This window comes from Astyanax mexicanus, chromosome 2, assembly GCF_023375975.1.
Source record: "Astyanax mexicanus isolate ESR-SI-001 chromosome 2, AstMex3_surface, whole genome shotgun sequence".
NCBI classification, from domain to species: Eukaryota; Metazoa; Chordata; class Actinopteri; order Characiformes; family Acestrorhamphidae; genus Astyanax; species Astyanax mexicanus.
Window position 1 is genome coordinate 32190496 of NC_064409.1, and position 20471 is coordinate 32210966.

At 38.0% G+C, this 20471-nt stretch overlaps 2 protein-coding genes across 2 annotated transcripts in view; one reads left to right on the plus strand and one right to left on the minus strand.

Annotated features, from left to right (window-relative positions):
- Window positions 1–20471, plus strand: part of si:dkey-14d8.1 (zinc finger protein 502) — a 127323-nt gene that overhangs the window by 71441 nt on the left and 35411 nt on the right. The window lies entirely within an intron of this gene.
- Window positions 11418–20471, minus strand: part of shisal1a (shisa like 1a) — a 76079-nt gene continuing 67025 nt past the window's right edge. The window contains exon 6 of the mRNA XM_049474226.1: window positions 11418–12663. Coding sequence (XP_049330183.1) covers window position 12663 — 1 coding nt within the window. The 3' untranslated portion in view covers window positions 11418–12662. The remainder of the gene's footprint in view (window positions 12664–20471) is intronic.

Genomic DNA, 20471 nt, shown 5'->3' on the forward strand with positions numbered 1-20471 from the left:
GCACACACACACACACACACACACTCTCACTCATGGGGTGATAAGTTAATCTGCCCTATGTCTTTTTCGCTTATTTTTACAGTTATACATAATGGTTTTATATCCAAGCTTTATTTCAGATTTTCAGGAATTTTACATTAAAATAATTTAATGATGTGCTGAATTTTATAGTATCTTAGTAATCTTAGTATATTTGATTCAAATAGTAAGTTTCATGACATGATGTTCATATACCTTTATGTTGTAGCCTTAGCTAAGCTGGTTAATTTAAATAGACTAATATATACATTTTTTTTTTTAATAATGTAAACAAAAAAAATAAAAAATTAAAAAATCGCTATACTCGGGTTCATTTTGGTCAGCTGGGAACTCCTGGGAAGGTTCACCACACGTCCGAAAACTTTAGAAACAGCTTTATTACCTTAGCTTTAGTATTTTGGTTTACTTTGCCTTGCCAGGCAGGTCATATTTAAGTGATGTCTTGATTGAGAACAGGTGTAAAAGTAATCAGGCCTGGGTGTGGCTAGAGAAATTGAACTCAAGTATTGTCACGGAAAAGCCAGGCAGGACGACGTGGAGGCGGACGTAAACGCAGGTAAAAGATATTTTATTAAATAAATAGCAAACAAAGAAACGAAGAACAAGGAAACAAAACAAAACAAACACGTGATAATAATAATAAACAAAGAGGGAGGCCAACAAACGAATAAACAAAACAAGACAATAAACCAAACAGGGCTAGTAACATAAACAAACAAGTGGGCAAACGAAAGGAAATAAACTATAAATAAAACTAGATAAACAAAACAAAACAGGACAGAACAAGAAATAAAAAAGAAGATGTAAATTAGAAAAAACAAGAAATAAACAAGAAGATATATAAGGAACAAAGGACTAGGGCTATGGCAATAAAAACAGAGAAACACGGAGAGACAAAACAACATAGGTTAGTGCAAAGACCGACAGCAAACACTGGCTGTGACCGAAATGGCTCCCTATTTACTAGTTAGGGCACTATTGAGTATGTCAGCCATTTTTCTTTGAGTGTCCGAATCTTAAGGGGAAATTGGAACATGATTTTGAGGGCACTAAAAACTTCCATAATGCATCATGATTTATAGTAAACTTTGCTGCTTGCTTAGCGAGCTGAATGTGTCCCAAAATGCATTGTGGGTCTCGCTACTAAGCAACAGACAGCCGAAGAAACGGAGCGAACAGCGAACCAGTAGGGTTGCCAGATGTTACAGTGGGATTCAGATAAAACCAATTCACTGGGTAAAACGTGTTTCAAATCTGCCAAAATACTGAGAAAACCACTCAAACAGATGATGTTCATCATATTAACAATATTACAGGGTTTATTCCAATATGATCTTAACTAAAATACCTTACATTTCGTAAATATCACTAATTACAAATTTTTTTTTTAATGTTTTTCTGCATGTTTGTATTCTGTGTTTTGTGCCTTGTATCATTGGACACACAAACCAAAAAAGTAAATACAGTACATAAAAATAACCTTGCAAGCAATGAAAGAAAGAAACACTCACATATAATAACAAACATTATACAACAGTTAGTTCCGACCTCACAATCTGATTGGTTGAGAAGTGATCTAGCCGCGATGATATTTCGTGATAACATCACGGCCTTCTCACACTAAACTTGTATCTCTCCGCCGACGCGTTGCCGAATAACGGCGTATATACTCAGGACACCCGCAGCAGCGTTAGCTTAGCACAGACTAGCGCTCAGCCGCGGCACGCTCGCCCGAAGCCCGCAGCGCTGGCTCGTCTTTCGTGGAAAAAAGGGAACGAAAATCGCTCGGTTAATGCCGTCTTACAGCCAGAACGCTAACCAGCCAGGCTAGGCTAAGCTAAGTTAACGCTGAGCTAAAGCAAGCTACGCTAACCTAACCACAGTCCAGCCAGCTAGCTAAAACCAACACCACCCAGGAAAATAAGCAGAAATGCTAAGATTCGCGGCTTTCACCTGAAGACGACTCCACGGAGCAGGAGAGGAGAGTATTAGCGTTATTTCACGGTCCTACCGTTACCATCTTCACTATTCCCAATTTTGCTTTCAAGCTAACTTTCGTGGTGTTAGTCTGCCTGAACCATACACTGTATGTAGTTAAGTTGTGGTGGAACTACTTTTTGGCGGAAGGCTCAGTCCATATTAAAGCATATTCAAACTGAATTTTTTAAAGTTCTTTGATTTGATTTCTTTAATTATTTAGTAAAAAAAAGAAACTGTTGTATAAAAGCAATAGAACACTCAAGGTCGTGTGTTATCGCGAATAACATCACGGCTGTGATTTGGTCGCAGGCACGAGCCGAAGGCGAGTTATTTGATGTTATTTCGCGATAATACACTCCCTCTCGTGTTCTATTGCTTAATAAACACAGCTTCAAATGTGCAGGAAGCTCTGTCTCTGCCAGGTTAGATATCTAACTATAACACTGCTGAGTTACTTTTTCAAACTCTTTACACTTGGTAGTTTTGTTCACCCGTCAAATCGCAGCGTTTCCTCCAGATAATTTCAGACACAACTCGACATTTGGCAAGAAACCACCCAATCTGGCAACACTGTGAGTCACTGACACAGGAGGACTTTTTACACACACAGTAGCTAATTTGTAGCTCCGCCTCCTAGCCCCAGGTATTTCCAATTCTACCTGGGGCTAGGAGGCGGAGCTACAAATTAACACAGGTGGAAAACTACTGACACAGAAACACAGGAGCACAGGTCACCTGGGGCAAACACAGGCACGAGGACAGACAGGAAACAGGGCCAGGACGTGACAAGTATAATAAACCACAGTTAAGTTTAATTTTACACCTTTTCACACAGGGCCATGAAGGTTGGGATTTTAAAAACTTTTTTTTGTGTTTACTTGTGTTGTCTTTGACTAATATTTAAATTAGTTTGATGATCTGAAACATTCAAGAGCGACAAACATGCAAAAAAAAGGCAATCAAGAAAGCATTATCAAATAGTCTCCACAAACAAATCGTTCTGGAGTTTGAGACTGAGTGAGACTGAGACCAGCTCCTCTCTTTGTGCTTGTTTTGGTCTACCCCCGAGCAAAATTATTGTATTCATTTCTGCCCAAAAAACCTGATTCAGGTTTAACTTCAAAAAGAGCAGGTCTTAAAACACCTTATTTTCAGAAACACTAGGAAGCCACCATAAAAAAAAAAACATATTGTGGAACAGGAAAGAGTAACTGCATTTACCTGCCAAGTCAGCATGAGACAGCAAACACTATACATAAACTGTCAGTCACACTCAGGCACTCTTCTGTCAGATGAAATCCATCAGTTTCTACCTGAACCCTGCACTGACCGAGAGTCTCACACTGCAGAAACGATCAGTCACTCACTCATGCGCTTAAAGAGAAGATGGATAGGTGGATTGGTGGAGGCTGTAGTGACAACATGGACTAATGATAATGACGGGTTGAAAAATCAGGGTGGTGTGAAACCAGTGACTTTAAACAGGTATTGTAATCAGCTACAGTATCTTAAGAGCCTCAAATAAAGTTAAGTAAAACTTAGCTAAGTAAATAAACATGTCATTCTTAAAAAAACATTTGCTTTTAAAGTCAAACGAGCACTGGATTTTAATGTACACATATCTCTCCCTAAAACTGTTTATTTGGGTGAGTAGAGCGCTTCCTGTTACTTACAGTAAGCATAGATTTCCAGATTTTCTCGATAGCATTAGCACTACAAGTGCTAACCGATGTTGGTTAGCATTAGTAAATGCCACCCGACAGTGGGTTGCTATGATATATATCATATTTTAAAGATAAATAACTCTTTTAAACTCAGATGAGGAGAGATTAGGAGATGTTTTAAGGAAAACAGTGCTGTAAAAGCTCTGCTTTTTATAAATTTGCTGTTTGTATTTATTGTATTTTTATAGTTTTACTGAGCTATTAAAAACTTACTTCACAGATAAGAAGCTTTTTCTTTACTGAAATTCCCACAGGGGCCTAAAACTTTTGCACAGTACTTTATGTTTCGTTCAGAAATATGTAGTTCATAACAGAAATATTTTTGGCATAATAATATATTTAGCATAATATATGCTTTCAAATGAACTTTGTTATTAATGTGAATTTAATACCATATCAGCTTCTAGAGACGCCTGTCGCACAGGGAACCCTGACACTGCTCCCTCTCCCTGTATTCTCCTCAGCCTCTCGTTTCTCTCCCTGCGTGCTGTTTAACGTTGTGCGTTAGCACGGGTCTCTGCGTTCTAAATCACGCCCTATCACAGGAATAGTGCACTATATTGCGTGTTAACCAGTAGTAAATAGTGCACTGTTTCACTGATAGGAAGAGAGTGATTTAGAACGCAGATACAGACACTGCGCTGCCCCCCTCTGCTTGGAGAACAGACACGCCTGAACAGAGGCTGCGCTTCTGATTGGTTGTGAGTCTCCTTGTCTTGACCAATGAGAGTCGCAGCCTCTGTTTAGAAGGGGTGGCTGTTCTCCAGCGGAGGGGGGCAGCGCCGCGCGGTGTCTCTGAAACAATTCAATTCAATTCAATTCAATTTTATTTATATAGCGCTTTTTACAACAAAGGTTGTCACAAAGCCGCTTTACAGGAAAAACAGGTCCACGCCTCTTATGAGCAGCACCACACCAATTTTATGGTGACACAGTGGCAAGGAAAAACTCCCTTTAAGAGGAAGAAACCTTGGAAGGAACCAAGACTCAGTCCGAGGAACCCATCCTACTCGGGTTGACCCGCTCAGTACAAACAAACAACAAACAAATAACAGAACAAAAACAGTACAGAGAATTAATGTGAACTATGGCTAATATAACAGGTACTAATTTATGAATATAAGAATGTGATGGGCACAAACTATAGAGCTATGGCTAATACAGAAACAGATACTGAGTGTGTTAATGGTAATCAGTGCAGGGTTGCAGAGCCGGAGAACGACACAGCGGGCAGTGGAGAGCCAGGCTGGGAACATCAGGAACAGGGCATCTCCATACATGTAAAAGAGATAGATAGAGAAAACAGAAAGGAAAGGAAGAGAAAAAAAAGCAGAAGTTAGAAGGGCTGTGTATAATTCTGAGTAGAAGGACAGGGCTGATTCCTGAAAGCTGGAACCACAGACGGACGCATCCAGGAAGACCGGCCGGCCAGGCGTCTCAGCACATGTGAGAAAGATAGAGAGAGAGAACAGAGAGGGGAGGGAAGAAAAAGGGGTTAGAATGGTTTTATAAAACTCTGCTGGAGTGGGATGGGCACTGGTAGCAGCAGCTCAGGACATGGGGAGAGAAAGAGAAAGCAGATGATTAGGACAGGGTTTATATTTGCTGGATAAGCTGTAAGAGGAAGAAAATTGTAATGAGACATTACTCAAAAGCTTGAGCAAATAGAAATGTTTTGAGTCTAGATTTAAAGATTGAGAGTGTGTCTGAGTCCCGTATATTAATAGGGAGGCTATTCCAAAGTTGGGGAGCTTTATAAAAGAACGCTCTTCCTCCTGCATAGTTTTTTCTAATACGCGGGACTAATAACAGGCCAGCGTCTTGGGAGCGGAGTGAACGCGGCGGATTGTAAGGAGTAAGGAGTTCCTGTAGATAATGCGGGGCCAGACCATTAAGGGATTTATACGTCAGGAGAAGTATTTTATAATCTATACGAAATCTAACAGGTAGCCAATGTAGGGATGAAAGAATAGGTGTAATGTGATCGAACTTTCTAGCTCTGGTAAGCACTCTTGCGGCTGCATTCTGAACTAGCTGGAGTTTATGGAGTAATTTATGTGGACTTCCAGCCAACAACGCGTTGCAGTAGTCCAGCCTGGAGGTTATGAATGCATGTACCAGCTTCTCAGCATCTTCCAGAGAGAGTATACTGCGGATTTTAGCTATATTTCTTAAGTGGAAGAATGCAATTTTGACTATCACCCACAACAACAAATCACCCGCCTTAATAACTAACCTCAAAAATACATGACAAAGCGCGTCCCGGATCAATTCAATATGGAATGCGTACTTTACTGCCCAAATACGGGAAGATTCTGGATTTTAAGGGAAGGTTGGCAACCCTAAATATCGCTCCAGCCTCAGTGCTGGAGAAACTAAACTGTAAACTGTATAACGCTGTCTTCAAAGTGTATTAATAAAAAATACATGAGAATACAGAGCATGAGCAAATAATGTGTTTTGGTGCTTTGAATCTTACTGGGATGAAACATAACTTTTATTTTAATGTTCTTATGCTGACACCTTAAATGACTATTAAAGTAATAATAAGTCATTTAGAATGCAGTTTATATCAGTGCTTAAGACATTTTATTGTGTTTTTTTTTTAAACCAGTGACACAGGAAAATAATAAGTGACACAACTCTAAATATAATTTAGATGTCTTTAGATTTAAATGTCCATCCCATTCTTGTGTTTTTGTTTCCACAGGACCCATTTTTAACTTTTATATTGTGGTTTAAGAAAGTAATTCAGTGTTTGTAATATGGGCAAATTCACATTCATATTTAGAAAAAGGGCAAACACAGGTTACAGGTTATGATGTTAGGTTATTGTTATCAGTAAGTAAATGTTATAAATATGAGGATTATTATTTTTAATTTGTTAATTTTATAAACAGCAGAATTTGCATGACATACATATCTAGAAGTAGGTCTTTTATTTTTCAGGGCTATGTGGAAATATTAGCATATGCATAAAAACAATGGCTCATTTATGAGTTTTGCTGCTGAGGGATTGACCATGAAGCTCAAACTGGGCCAGATGGTTGCTCTCATCTTTAGTACGTCGCCAGTACAAATGAAGTATTAGAAATAAATACACAAAGACTGGAAGATGGTTCCCTTGAGTACCATTGGCCTTGTGAGGTGAGTCTAGCTGGAGTGCTTTCTGCTGCTTGTGAATATCTGAGGGCTCTGTGGAGAGTGTGAGGATGAAGCTGTAATGCATACATAAAGACCCTGCTCCCGCCTAATGAGCTAATCTGTTTAACACTAACTTCATGCCACCCAAAGAATAGCTTCCTGGCTCTCTGCAGACAGCGGACGGTGGTGGGGGATATAAATAGGGCTCTAATAGATTAATACAGGCTGGGTGATTTGTTGCTGTGGTGTTTTGAAGTAGACACAGCAGCTGGAAGAAGAACCCATCGGAAGCAGTGACAAATGGCGGCAATTTCTGGAGATGCAAAACTGTTATCATGCCACACCACCCCCCCTCTCTTTCTTTTCTGTCTTCCTCTATTTCTGTCTGTTTATCCTCTTTTGTCTGTCTCTCTATTTCCTCTCTGTTTATTCTATTTTCTCTCCCTCTTTCTATTTTATCAGTTTATTCTATTTTCTCTCCCTCTTTCTATTTGATCTGTTTATTCTATTTTCTCTCCCTCTTTCTATTTGATCTGTTTATTCTATTTTCTCTCCCTCTTTCTATTTTATCTGTTTATTCTATTTTCTCTCCCTCTTTCTATTTGATCTGTTTATTCTATTTTCTTTCCCTCTTTCTATTTTTTCTGTTTATTCTATTTTCTCTCCCTCTTTCTATTGTATTTGTTTATTCTATTTTCTCTCCTTCTTTCTATCTTCTCTCTATTTATTCTATTTTCTCTCCATCTTTCTATTTTCTCTCTATTTTCTCTCCCTCTTTCTCTTTTCTCTCAATGTTCTAAATGTTTATTATATTTTCTGTCTCTATTGTCTTTATTTTTTCTCTCCCTCTTTCTATTTTCTTTGTTTTCTCTGTTTTCTGTCTCTCTTTTTTGTTTACTGTCTCTCTCTATTTTCTCTCTGTGTATGCTTTGTTTTCTTACTCTCTCCCTATTTTTTTCTGTTTTCTAACTGTTTTTTCAGTTTATTCTTTTTTCTGTCTCTCTTCATGTTTAATTTGTTTTCTTTCACCCTATTTCTCTGTTTATGCTCTCTGTTTTCTTTTCTCTCCTTCGTTCTGTTCTCTTTGTTTTTGCCCTGTTTTCTCTGTTTATTCTCTGCTTTCTCCTCTCTCTTTTCCTGTTAAATCTGTTTTCATTCCTTCTTCCTATTTCTCTGCATATTCTCTCTATTGTTTTTCTCCCTTTTCTGTCTCTATTTTCCTGTTTACTCTGTTCCTGTTCTCTCTCTTCCTATTTCTCTGTTTATGCTCTGTTTTCTTTCTCTGTGCATCTTTCTATTTTCTCCCTGTATTCTTCTGCACAGCAGCAGGCCTGTAGTAAACAAGCCTTTCCTAATCCAGATGTTTTTGTTCGCTCTGTTTTACTCTAATGGAATAATGACTCAAGAAGAGGAAGTACTTGAGTTCAAAGACCCTTTTCTCAGTTTATAAACAAAGACGATGTCACAGATTTATGGAAATAGTCTCTCAAAGTTTTTAAAAACAATGCAATCTGTGTGGATGCCTCTACAATTACAAAGATCTGCAGTAAACAAAGCAATTGTTCACACAGCCAGGCATTTTATTGTGGCTACCACTTGTAAAACTGTTAAATACATTTGCATCTCTTTAGCTGTTCTAGATTATATTCTCTGTAAGTGATTTATTTTGGACCTTATGAGAGTAGATTTGATGCTCTTAGAACACAACATGTAACTATTATCATGGTCCAGAATGTGTTAGAATGGCTAAGTCAAAGTCCTGACCTAACACCCACTGAGCTTCTGTGGCAAGACATGAAAATTGCTGTTGACAGACGCTCTCATCCAACCTGCACAGACCGTTATGTATATGCTTTAATGATATGACAGAGATAACATAATAATCAGAGTCTCTGAGTTTATCCACCAATAACAATGTCCACTGCCTGACACTGACATCTGACACTGTCTGGTAGCAGTTTCGGACAAAAGCTTGAACTGTGGACATCCTGCGACTTCTCAGGAGAAAAAAAAGTCAGCCATGATACTAATTAGAGCAGGAACACTCTCAACACCTCGAGCCAGTGGAGGCATCTCCTGCTGGTGTGAGGTAACAGGTGCGACTGCCTCTGTGGGCTGGTAATAAGCACCACTCCTGTGCAGCTGGGACTTCCAGAGAGGCTTTTAACAATCAGAAAAAGCTGGGTCGCTTTGACCTGTGTTAAGAAAGTCGTGTGGGAGAAAAAAATTAAGTATAAGAGCAGCCGAATGTTAAAAGTGGGCTGAAGAAGATAATATACACTACATGTCTAAATGTTTGTGGATGCTCTTCGAAAGAATGCTTATAGCTACTTTAAGTGGCACGCATTGCTAACACTGATGTGCAAAAACACACACACAGCTTGTTTAATCAATGTAAAGTAGTACTGGCATTAGAAGATAAGCCAGATAAACGTCAGAATTACAGTGCTCCACCTAATATACAGCACCAGTCAAAAATTTGGATGCACCATAAATGTATTTAAAATAATTATTTGGAAATGTTCTGCATTGTAGATCAATACTAAAGTCATCCAAATTATGAAAAAAGAACATCTGGCCGCACCCCTCCCTTTTCGAGGTGTCTGAATCTGAATGATTGACTCTGAAGACTTTGTTTTACGAAACTTCAATCAACATTACGAATTATAAAGAAAATCTTGTTGAAATATGAAATCATATTTGCCTATATTATTTTTTCCCCTCCCAATATCAGCCAAGGACGGCAAAAGGGCAGTCGCCCAAGCACATTGGGCCATAGCATCTGCACGTCACTGCTGTAGAGTCACCTAGAATAGCTTTCAGTTAACAGTTAATTTTTTTTTTAATTACTTACATTTTTTGCCCTCTTAATGTGTTTAAGACCATCAGATCACTCAGTCCAAAAAATTTCAAAAACCTCAGAAATGGCAAGTTAACAGCTTCCCAAATAAGAGACACCTACATGCTTTACAGAATATTTTAAGTTTTATACATGATTCACTATCTGTTCCTTTTATATTCTGGATGACTTCAGTATTCATTTAAATGTAGGAAAGTTTTGGGATGAATTAGGAAAGAAGCAGACAGCAGAGGCAATTTAAAGGCAAACTATGCAACAATTCATATGCATCAGTTATTTATTATTTATTATTTTATTATTTATTATTTATAATTATTAGTTATTACATGGAGACTGAATGTTTTCCTGGCTGCCCTTGTGGTCAGTAGGGGAAAAAAACACGCTTGCAAATTTGAGCAATGTGGCTTGTAACGTGAACATAGCCATATTTGCGTGGAGCTCATACGAATGGTTATGGGCTAAGCGTGTTGCAGGTAGGCATTAGCTTTGTGTGGGTTTGTACATGTATGTATAAACCAAGGTGGGCCCCATGTGTATCTCTTCCTCATCCCATCATTGACGTCTATATGTGGGTCCCACACGGAACCTGAACATGACTTTCTGGTTCCCAGTTGAGCGGCCCATACAGGCCCCACATGGACACAAGAGAATGTGCTCCAGTGAGGTTCCAGTGGCAGGTCAGTACGTACTAAGCTGATGTTCCATCTGCAAAATGGTCAATCGCCAAACAGCATCCTTTTTTTTGTCTTTGGGAGTTTGGGATACTTAATAAGTTGAACGTACCAAGTCTGTACTACCAGGTAAGCAGTGTGTTGTGAAGGTATTGCTGTGTTGTTCCAGGTAGTTTCTAAGGAATAGTTAGATGACTGTTATGGTTTGCTGGGTGTTGTCCCTATTGATGTTCGTATTCTTGCTACGATGTTGCTGCTTGGGTGTTAAAGGGTGTTTTGGTCCTCCAAACCTCACCTTGAACCGTCACTGAAAGAGTAAGATGCTCAAACAGACACACTGAACACACTGCAAAAGATAGATCTTTATTCTCGCAGTTTGCGACAGTAAAAAGTTAACAAGTGCAATTACAACCGGACTGCGTCCACACACTCCACGCAGTCATAAAACCCACAGAAATGACAAGTGTACGGTGGCCGAGAAAGCCCAACGCAGTGCAAATTGAAAAGCGCTGCAAAAGCACAAAACACATCCATCAAAATTACAACACAGGCGCAGCAAATAGAAAAACGCGCTGCAAATAGAAAAACGCGCTGCAAATACAACCACAACACAACGGAAGTGAGTCACAACACAACGGAATTTTCCCGGGGGACCTTAAAAGATACTGTACCAGCTAAGCTGCGTCTTCAGTAACGTCTCGGACTTCACTATGTGTACAAAGGACAATAAGTGGCAAACAAGGCGTTTTGTGAAGCAGAACTTTTAATAAACATAACTTACTTTTCAGAAGCTTGTTTGCCACTTATTGTCCTTTGTATACAGCTGGTACAGCATCTTTTAAGGTCCCCCGGGAAAATTCCGTTGTGTTGTGACTCACTTCCGTTGTGTTGTGGTTCTATTTGCAGCGCGTTTTTCTTTTTGCAGCGCGTTTTTCTATTTGCTGCGCCTGTGTTGTAATTTTGATGGATGTGTTTTGTGCTTTTGCAGCGCTTTTCAATTTGCACTGCGCTGGGCTTTCTCGGCCACCGTACAAGTGCACTGCTGTACTTCACCTGGACTGAAATACCTAACACAATGATGCAAGAGTGTGCACTACAGACTTACTGTAAGGCAACTATACTATCACCAGAACCCATTACTTCAACACTGAGCATGTCTCTCTTCTGTCTGTCAGGAGGAGAAATTAGATTCACCTAAAACAATAAAAAAAAACAGCATGATCACACAGAGATCTCGTTCTAATACCATCTAATGCAACACAACACTGTGCATTAGTGCGGGTGGATGTCTATGGTCTAAATAGCCACTGGCTTTACCTATTTCTAAATACGTACCTGAAGTCAGTGCACATTTTCCACAGTGAAAATAAAACTACTGCCAGCTAAGGGGTCCATTTATTCCTATGGCTTTGCTTAAAGTAAAAACAAAGCTCTATGAGGGAGCATCACATGATCAATTAACTAAGAAACACACAAGTAAAGACCGACACATTTTCATCAAGTTCTGCCATTACATATTGCTTTGTCTGATGCTATGTGACTTCAGTAGTTTAAAGTACTTCACCATATTGCAAGAGTACAAATGTTCTTTTAAATGAATGATGTTAATGCTTGGATAGCATTACACATTTGTATATCCAGGCATTAATACATTTTCCTGCCTTAAGTTTGAAGGTGAAGCAAAAAGGAAGTATCTTTTTTGACAAACTGTATGATGAATATTGAACGCACTTGTTAGACTTAGTCAGTTAAAGCCAGAATTGAATCATTTCATTCTGTCCATCGTTCTTTCTGGTTGAAAGCACTACAGAGCTGGTATGATAGTTGCAGCCATTATAAATAATCCTTCCTTGCTTTAGGAAAGTCAGGCCAGAAAAATACAGAATCAGAATACAGAATCCGTCTTATCGTTACGAGAAAGTCTGGTCTTACTGACCTGAACTCTGTTTCCTTAAGCTTAAGAGGACTTAAGGTTCCTAAACCACAGCTGTTTACAGTAGGACAAGTTGCAGTCAAAACGATGAAGAAAGTGCTTCTTCTGCAGGACAGAATACGGAGCAGCTGAATTTCATTTCCTCAGTGTCCATTGTTGTCTTCCTCACTGGAGCGGACTGTCCGTTTTAAAGGTAGATAAGGCCTTGGAGGGAAACCGGTGAGTTTCCAGTTGGCCGTGGCTGTACTGTAACTCTGCAGCTTCTCCTGTACTCTAAGCACAGTATGGCCTAATGATTGAAGCTTCAAACATCTGTAGAGAGAAAAACAAAAGAAAATCCATTATTGGTTCATATTCATCACTGCAGGGTTTGGGAATGCTCATAGTTGTCGGATTTATGCTTTGTAATCTTGAAGGAACCAGCCTGTGCAAACTTGGACTATGGTAGATTTAGTTTAACACAGACTTCAACATAAACTTTGGGCAGTTAATATGATTAATTCTATCATGTTCAGACTTTTTTCCCCTCACTTTTTGTTTGGTTAAGACAGTCTGCTGGTTGTGGGTAGACAAATTTACACACACTTTTAGCTGCTTGTGTGGTATCCAGTGGCTAAGTCTGAAATATAAGACATGCCAGAAAGAATTCTGATGCATTGAAGTGTAGTAATCTAGCCTTTTTTATTTGTGAACATGTTAAAAACTAATATGAAAACAAAAAAGAGATCATGAGGTCTTATTTTAATAATCTATAGACGAGCAGTCACCCATGTGCAGCGCAACTTGATTTAGGGCGTGTCAGTGTGTGTTTGGTATCGTGAGGATGGAAAAAGTATGCCTTGCTTGGCTCAAAATGTGCAAAATGCATGTACTAAATCTCTTTATTAATTATGGGAGTGTTTTGGGCTTAACATTAAACGGGGGCTTTACCCCTGAATAAATTTCCAGTAGCCCCAAATCGTTTCGCTCAGTTCAGCTGTATTATTAATGAGGAGACAGGCCACTGTCCCTGTGTAAATGGAAAATTTCTTAACGGCAATCGTGGAGCCAGTTCAAGGATAAAGTTCCGCCTTTCAGGAGAAACAGCCAATCAGCTCGCTGGTTTTGCGGAACGCAGTGGGATAGCAGGGATGTAAACTGTGATGAGATTGTTTCTGATAACTGGTTAAAAAGACTAGTCTCTGAATCAAAATCACACAGATGAAACCCACTGTGTGTTTAATAAATTACAGCCTGTGACAGAATTAGCCAGCTTAGATAGATAGTCAAGGTTTGAGGAAAAAAAAAAAAAAATATATATATATATATATATATATATATATGTTTAACTTGCCCTGATGTGCCTGATCAGTCAATAATTATTTCATTTTCAAATGAATACTGTGTTTTTATTAATTTAGGATTGCAGGATTACTGTAAGCTATAATTAATGAAAATTAATTCAGCTAACCTGTTAGCTAGAAGCTGGATGTTGTGGAGAGCCAGAATTTAGTACTATGCTTAGTTTAAATGAGTTTCTTAACCCTGGTCTCTGCCCTAAAATTGTATGTTTTCCGCCAGATCCAACGGATCAGCTAATAAACTACACATTGTAGTCTTAGTCTTGTATCACCTCACTTTCCGACCACCACACCCATCAGCATTGATATACTCACAAGCATCTTTGCTATTTAAACAATTCAGGCACAAGGCGTGAAAATACTGTTGACTAGGATGTTAAATAGGGCCTCATATCTACTAGTGAGATGTAAATACCACGGCAATATTCTGATATATTGCTGCCTTTGTGAAACGGTTACAGAGACCTTCATCACTACACTGCCTTGGTAAAACTCACTTATACTGTTTTTTGTTTTTCCAACATACATTTTGTCATTCACCTTTTTTATGTTTAAGATTTGTTTAATTGACAAGGGCAACAGGCTGCAATATTGTTATAGCAGACTAGTAAAGAAGTTCACAATGAAAAAAGTACATCATAAAGATGATGCAGACGTGTTAGCACATTTAAGAACATAATTAACTATAGGTGAAAGTGGTGAATTGTTGTTTTGTGAAGTGATTCTGTATGTAGAAAAAAACAAAAGGCTAAATATGAAACATTCCACTGAAGTGTGGTTGGACTCTCCTTTGCAAAAGCTATCTTTCATGTGAATCTAAAAACAGCTAGCCCAGGTTTCACCCTCATAAAGCAGCAGCCGTCTTCCAGCACCTATTGCAGCTGGACTTACTCTAGATAGAATGAGCACATCTGGTCACCTTGAAAACACATCTTATCTGGCAAAGAAAAAAAGCAAATCTCATCTGAGATTACAGGCTGCTCTGTAAACACAGGCCTAATAAAATTTACCACCTACAGACAATTTAGACAGGGAAGTAAATATCTTTTATCATATCTGATCTGAAACCTGGACAGGAAAAATAGTTACCTTTTCTGTTTTCCTTCACTGTCCAACAGATACATACAGAGCTACCATATATTCTTTTCAGGGATATACACATGTATATGTGTTTAGACATGCAGTATAAAATATATAAATTAATTAATTAAGTTCAGTTTCACAGGGAAGACAGATTTTGTGTACTTTAAATGTCCTAAATTTGAATGACAGTTTTTTTTTTCTTAATTTTGTAATTTTAGGTATATGCTGTACGTGTCAGCACACAAAATGTGCAGTACTGTGGGAAAGAAAACCTGCTCCTCTTCCCTAGTCGGCATTCTTCACATCTTTACTATGGGAACCCAAAACAAAAATGTGAGTAAATGCAATTCTTCAATCTGACCATAACAATCAGATGTGATAATTGGTAATGTAAAACCTAAACACTCATTCATCAGTCAATTATATTTAGTTGCAGAGAAATATGGTACGATTCACAGAGTCCATTTGCAAGTCTTCATTTCTTCCATGTTTTACAGGCTGTGAGACAGGGTTAATTATATCATAATTCTTTTTATTTACAGCATGCAACAAACAAGCTATACAAACAGAGTTAGAATCGCATAAGTGTAATTATTTTCAGCACCTGTTGCTTTTACCTGTTGCATTTACCTCTTGAATCAGAACTGGAAGGTAATAACATTGCAGAGTCTTTAATACACCTGCTTAACTTAGTTAATTAGCAGACAGGATCAGGGATCAGGTGTAAATAGAATGGGATATAAAACATTTTAAAGCTTTAGGCCATTAGAAATGGAGTTTGGACAGCTACCCATTGCCAATGCGCATGCCAATAAATTTGACAAGTTCAGAATTAAAAATAAATGAGAAAGAAATTGGTAAAATACTCAAAAAAGAAGAGTACAAAAAAGTAGAAATCCTAAATACATTGTAGTATACAGTAAATGGTAATCACATTTACTCTTCAAAGGCAAAAGAACCTTTGCATTCCTCTGTTTAGCAATTCAAATTCCATTTGTGGGATTTAAAGGCATTCTCAAATTTTAAAGGCAGAGTGTCTTACAAAAGTGCTGTGTTATCAGCTTGGAAATTTACCTTTCAGTACAAAGGTAGAGTGCTGATAACTCCAAAGAAAGAGGCTGCCAGAGACAGGATTCAGTGCTGATACTAAAGATACTTGCATCAATATCAATATATTGGAATATCAAACACCTTGTTAACATAACATTTTTAAGATTAAAAATTTTACTGAATTTACATATTCAAAGAACTATTAACCTTCATATTAAATACAGTTCATACAGTTGGCCATTTTTAACCATTGTATTTTCATACTGGTTTTTAATTATTTAGGCAATTTTAATAAAAATATCAAACTGTCCAATAATTTCCTGTTCACCTGTCATCCTGGGATAAACACCCCTTTAAAAAAAGTCTAAGCTGTCTACCCTGTTGTGGTAAAATATCAAAGTATTTAAAATAATTTTAGCACATTACAATACATTTTTGAAACAGAGCAATGTACCATGAACAGTTTAAAATGTTTGCAGTTCTAGGTCAACCATGGTTTATTGCCATGAACGGGTGAACAAGCAAGTGTGTGACGGGTTAAATAAGAAGAGATTAAACAAGATAATTTATACGATTTCCTTTTAGTCTAAAGTCTTATAAATAGGATAGAAGGTCAAACAAATAAAAAACCTTAAGTATTTTTTTTTTACTTTTTGAAGGCCAAAAGTAACAGTATTCCGAGAATGATACACTTAATATAAAGAGTTCATAAATATTTTAATTTACGATGCAAGATAACTGTTTAATCTTTTGCTTCACAAAAAAAAAACGGTCCAGTCAGTTTTCCAGTCAGTGTCTCGAAACATGCATCAAGTCAGTGCTCAAAAGGCTTAAGGTCAAGTGGCTGAAGTTTACAGCAAATCACAACTATGTATTATCATCACATTATTTTCTTAAATATGAATTCTGCTTGGAGGTCAAGCAGCATTTATGACAATAGCCAACATAACAGTACTTTTTCTATACCTTTTTCTAAATTGCAACCAAAAAGCTCTAATTATTCTCACACAACATATTTATTTAACAGCCGACACGAGTAATCTCATTCTCATATTACCATATTTTTAGATCTTGTTGGAACAAACAAAACAATGAGCATGTTTGGGGCACTTTATTAAGAACAAAAACAACAGCATTACTTTTATTGTGTAAACTACAAATAATTTTCACTTATTACATATTACTGGATGCATTTCATTTTTTTTTATATATAATTTAAAAAAAAAAAATTACCCAACCCACTCAATAGGACTCCCCCTATCACTAATAATGCCCCAACACCAGGTGGGTGAAGATTAGCACATGCCTCCTCCGATACATGTAAAGTCAATCGCCTCTTTTCCAGCTGCTGCTGATGTAGCTCTGCCGAGTAGCATCACAGCACGTTCGGAGGAAAGCGCAGCAACTCGGTTCCGATACATCAGCTCACAGACGCCCTGTGCTGATAGACATCACCCTTTGGAGTGATCTGGGGTGAGAACGGCATTTACCCAACCAGAGAGAGTAAAGCTGATTGTGCTCTCTCGGGGCTCCAGTAGCCGATGGCAAGCTACATGAACAGTATTCGAACTAGTGATCTTCTGATTATAGTGGCAGCGCCTCAGTGCACTGGACCACTCAGAGCACTGCATTTCACTTTTTAAGAGTTCTTTTTAAGGGATAACAGCTGCGTTTTTTTTTTTTTTTTTTCGGTACACGGTAGTACAGAGACATTTTGGTCTGTGGCTTTTTGATATTGAATTTAGATTCCCAGCCCTATTCCTGACAGTGAAAGGTTGTGTTTAGCGGGTTTTTCCTTTACTCCTTATTTAAACAATTGCAGCAACCACTCTTTTTTTTTTTAAAAAGCAACAGTAAAAAATGAGCTACTTGCTTTTCATTCACTGTCCCTCTGTGCCTGTAGAGCAGCACCACAGACACACAGCACACCTATTTAAGCTTAAGTGTTCCTGTTTATAATGAAGATGAATGACTGATTCAGCGGAGAAGGCTGATCTCTGCCCTTTCATGCACATGATCCAATTCTCCTGATTTTAGACTTGGAGACTCTGCGGCAGGTGCGAGTTTCCTGGCCTAGTTTAAATCTGTCTGTACACAACACGCGTCTCATTTATAATGCATTGCACAGTGCTTTTAGGTTGGTGGTATGAGAGCACCTCTGTTTAGGAACAGTCTCTGAGGCGCACACATACAGTTCACACAGAGAGAATGAAACATCCAGGAGTCCAGCTGTCAAAACAACTTAATTCTGAGAAGAACAACTCAACAGGTGTCCTCAAATATACGTTCACTGCAGACGGAGCGCTCTACAGCAACACAGTCTTAGTTTGCTAATTTTGCTTCATTTTCTCATTTACAAAAGCCCTCATGGGTTTGGTTTCTATTTTAAAACAGTTGTAGCTGTTTGGAAGCTTATGAATATACATGCTTTTATTTTTTAAGAATTATGGCAACCACATATATATGTATTTAATATGTACAAACATATTAAACACTGTTTTTTTTTTTTTTTTTAAGTCAACATACCAGCTCAATCACTTTAATGGGATACCCTCGGAAAGTCAGTTTTTAGAAAGTATTCTTGTTTTAGAGACACGGATTGGATCATATTTACAATTTAAAGATTGAACAGTAAACTAGATAGAGCTGTTTGCTGAAGTGATGGACTGGGGCAGGGAATGAGTCTGATTTCCCATCAGGCTTATTCACACTATTCACATTCACATTATTATCAGCTGACTGACTGACAACATATTTTAAGTCAGAACAAGCTGCAAAATCCGGAAGTGATGCCAACAAAACTCTGGAACTTTCCAGCTGCCGTTAAAATGGTTTTGACTTGTTTTAAAACAGAAGTTCCAGGTGTTGATAAAAACTGAAAGGAGACTCTAGTACCATGTTAGACCTCCTCTAGCCTGGATGCAGGTGAGATGTGGTTGAGACTTTGGACTTAATATAACACAGTGGACCAACACCAGCAGATGATATGACTCTCCAAACCATCACTGACCATCAGTACATTTTTCATTTCATTTGGAAATTAAGGAACCAGAGTCTGGAGGAAGAGTGGAGAGACACACAGTCCTGCAAGCTGCTTGAGGTCTAGTGTGAAGTTTCCACAATCAGTGATGGTTTGGAGAGTCATGTCATCTGGTGGTGTTGATCCACTGTGTTATGTCATCAAGTCTAAAGTAAGTGCAGTTTTTCCTGGAAAACCTTACAGCACTTCATGCTTCCCTCTGCTGTCGCCTTTAATGGCGATTCAGCTTTCATTGTCCAGCAGGACTTGGCACACTGCCCACACTGTCAAAAGTACCAGTTGGTCTTATATAATATTCTAATTTTCTGGGACAAATAGGTCACTCTGTGTTTAATATATCTGTTTAATATATAGAGTTTCACACTTTGAACTGAATTACTGAAACAAAGTAACTTCTCAATCTATTTTTTGGAGATGCACTAGTATACATATTTATGTACTATATAATCATACATAGTGTGCTTGTTCTCACAAGTAGATGCATGTTTCTATGAAAACATTACTAGTGCAGGTAAGACTACTAAAATCTTGTCAAGTGATAGAAATTGTTTTCTATTACAGCTGAAAACTACAGATTGAGTTTAATCTCTTTTCCAGTAGAGAGAATGATGCTACCTCCATCAAAGTCCAATTATTGTAAATAATAAAAAAGTCAGTATGTCTGTATTGATTAACACTGAAGCAGTTGCTTTTACTCCACTCATGAAACACAATGGCTGCATTTAGCATTTAGAAACATGATAAATAATTTTATGAAAATAAATATTGCCAGTTATATAAATTCTGGGATTAATTGTCATCAAAGTAAAAGAATGAGACTGAATCAAGAGTAGCACAGTATTGCATCCATCTCTCTCCTAACTGTAAGAACTTAAGAACTCCCTTTCCATATCTTCAAAGGCCGAGGCGCATCATCACATTACACGCTAGATTCCACTTGTCTGCCTCCATACTGCTGCACTTTTTCCAGGCGTACTGTGGGAACAGGATATGGCAGTGTAGCCGACATGTAAGCAAGTGGTCTGTCTACATTACTTTACCATAAAACTACTGTCTGTGTACAGATATATTCTTCAGAATGTTTTCCAGGTTTACAGCCAAAAATCTTTAAATGAGAGGTAATTCTCAAAACACTGAACTTGCAGAGCACTAGCTGGACTATTCTGTACAGTAGAACAACATGATGGCTAATGCAGTTATCTTCATGAGTTACTGCAATCCAGCACTTAATGTCCGCAACAACACTAGCTCTTGGACATTACAAAATCATTTAAAAAAAAATTATATAAAAACATAGAAATCGAAATAGAAATACTCACTGATAATTCATGTATTTATTTAAAAGCCAATAATTTGTACTTGTACTCAAGCAGAAATACACTGACATGTAATAGGAGTAATAGGACAAAATTTAGAATTGTGTTTAATTTATTTTTTAATGTCCCACAGCCCCTAAATGATGCTGCAATAATTTCAGATGTGAGTCGTTTGTCTAAACATTTCTAGCCAGATGCCAGAAGTCACAGTTATTACCCCCACTGCGCTGTCTACTGTCGGTGGTAATGCCGCCTATGACGTATTTCTGATACACATGTGTCACTGTGGAT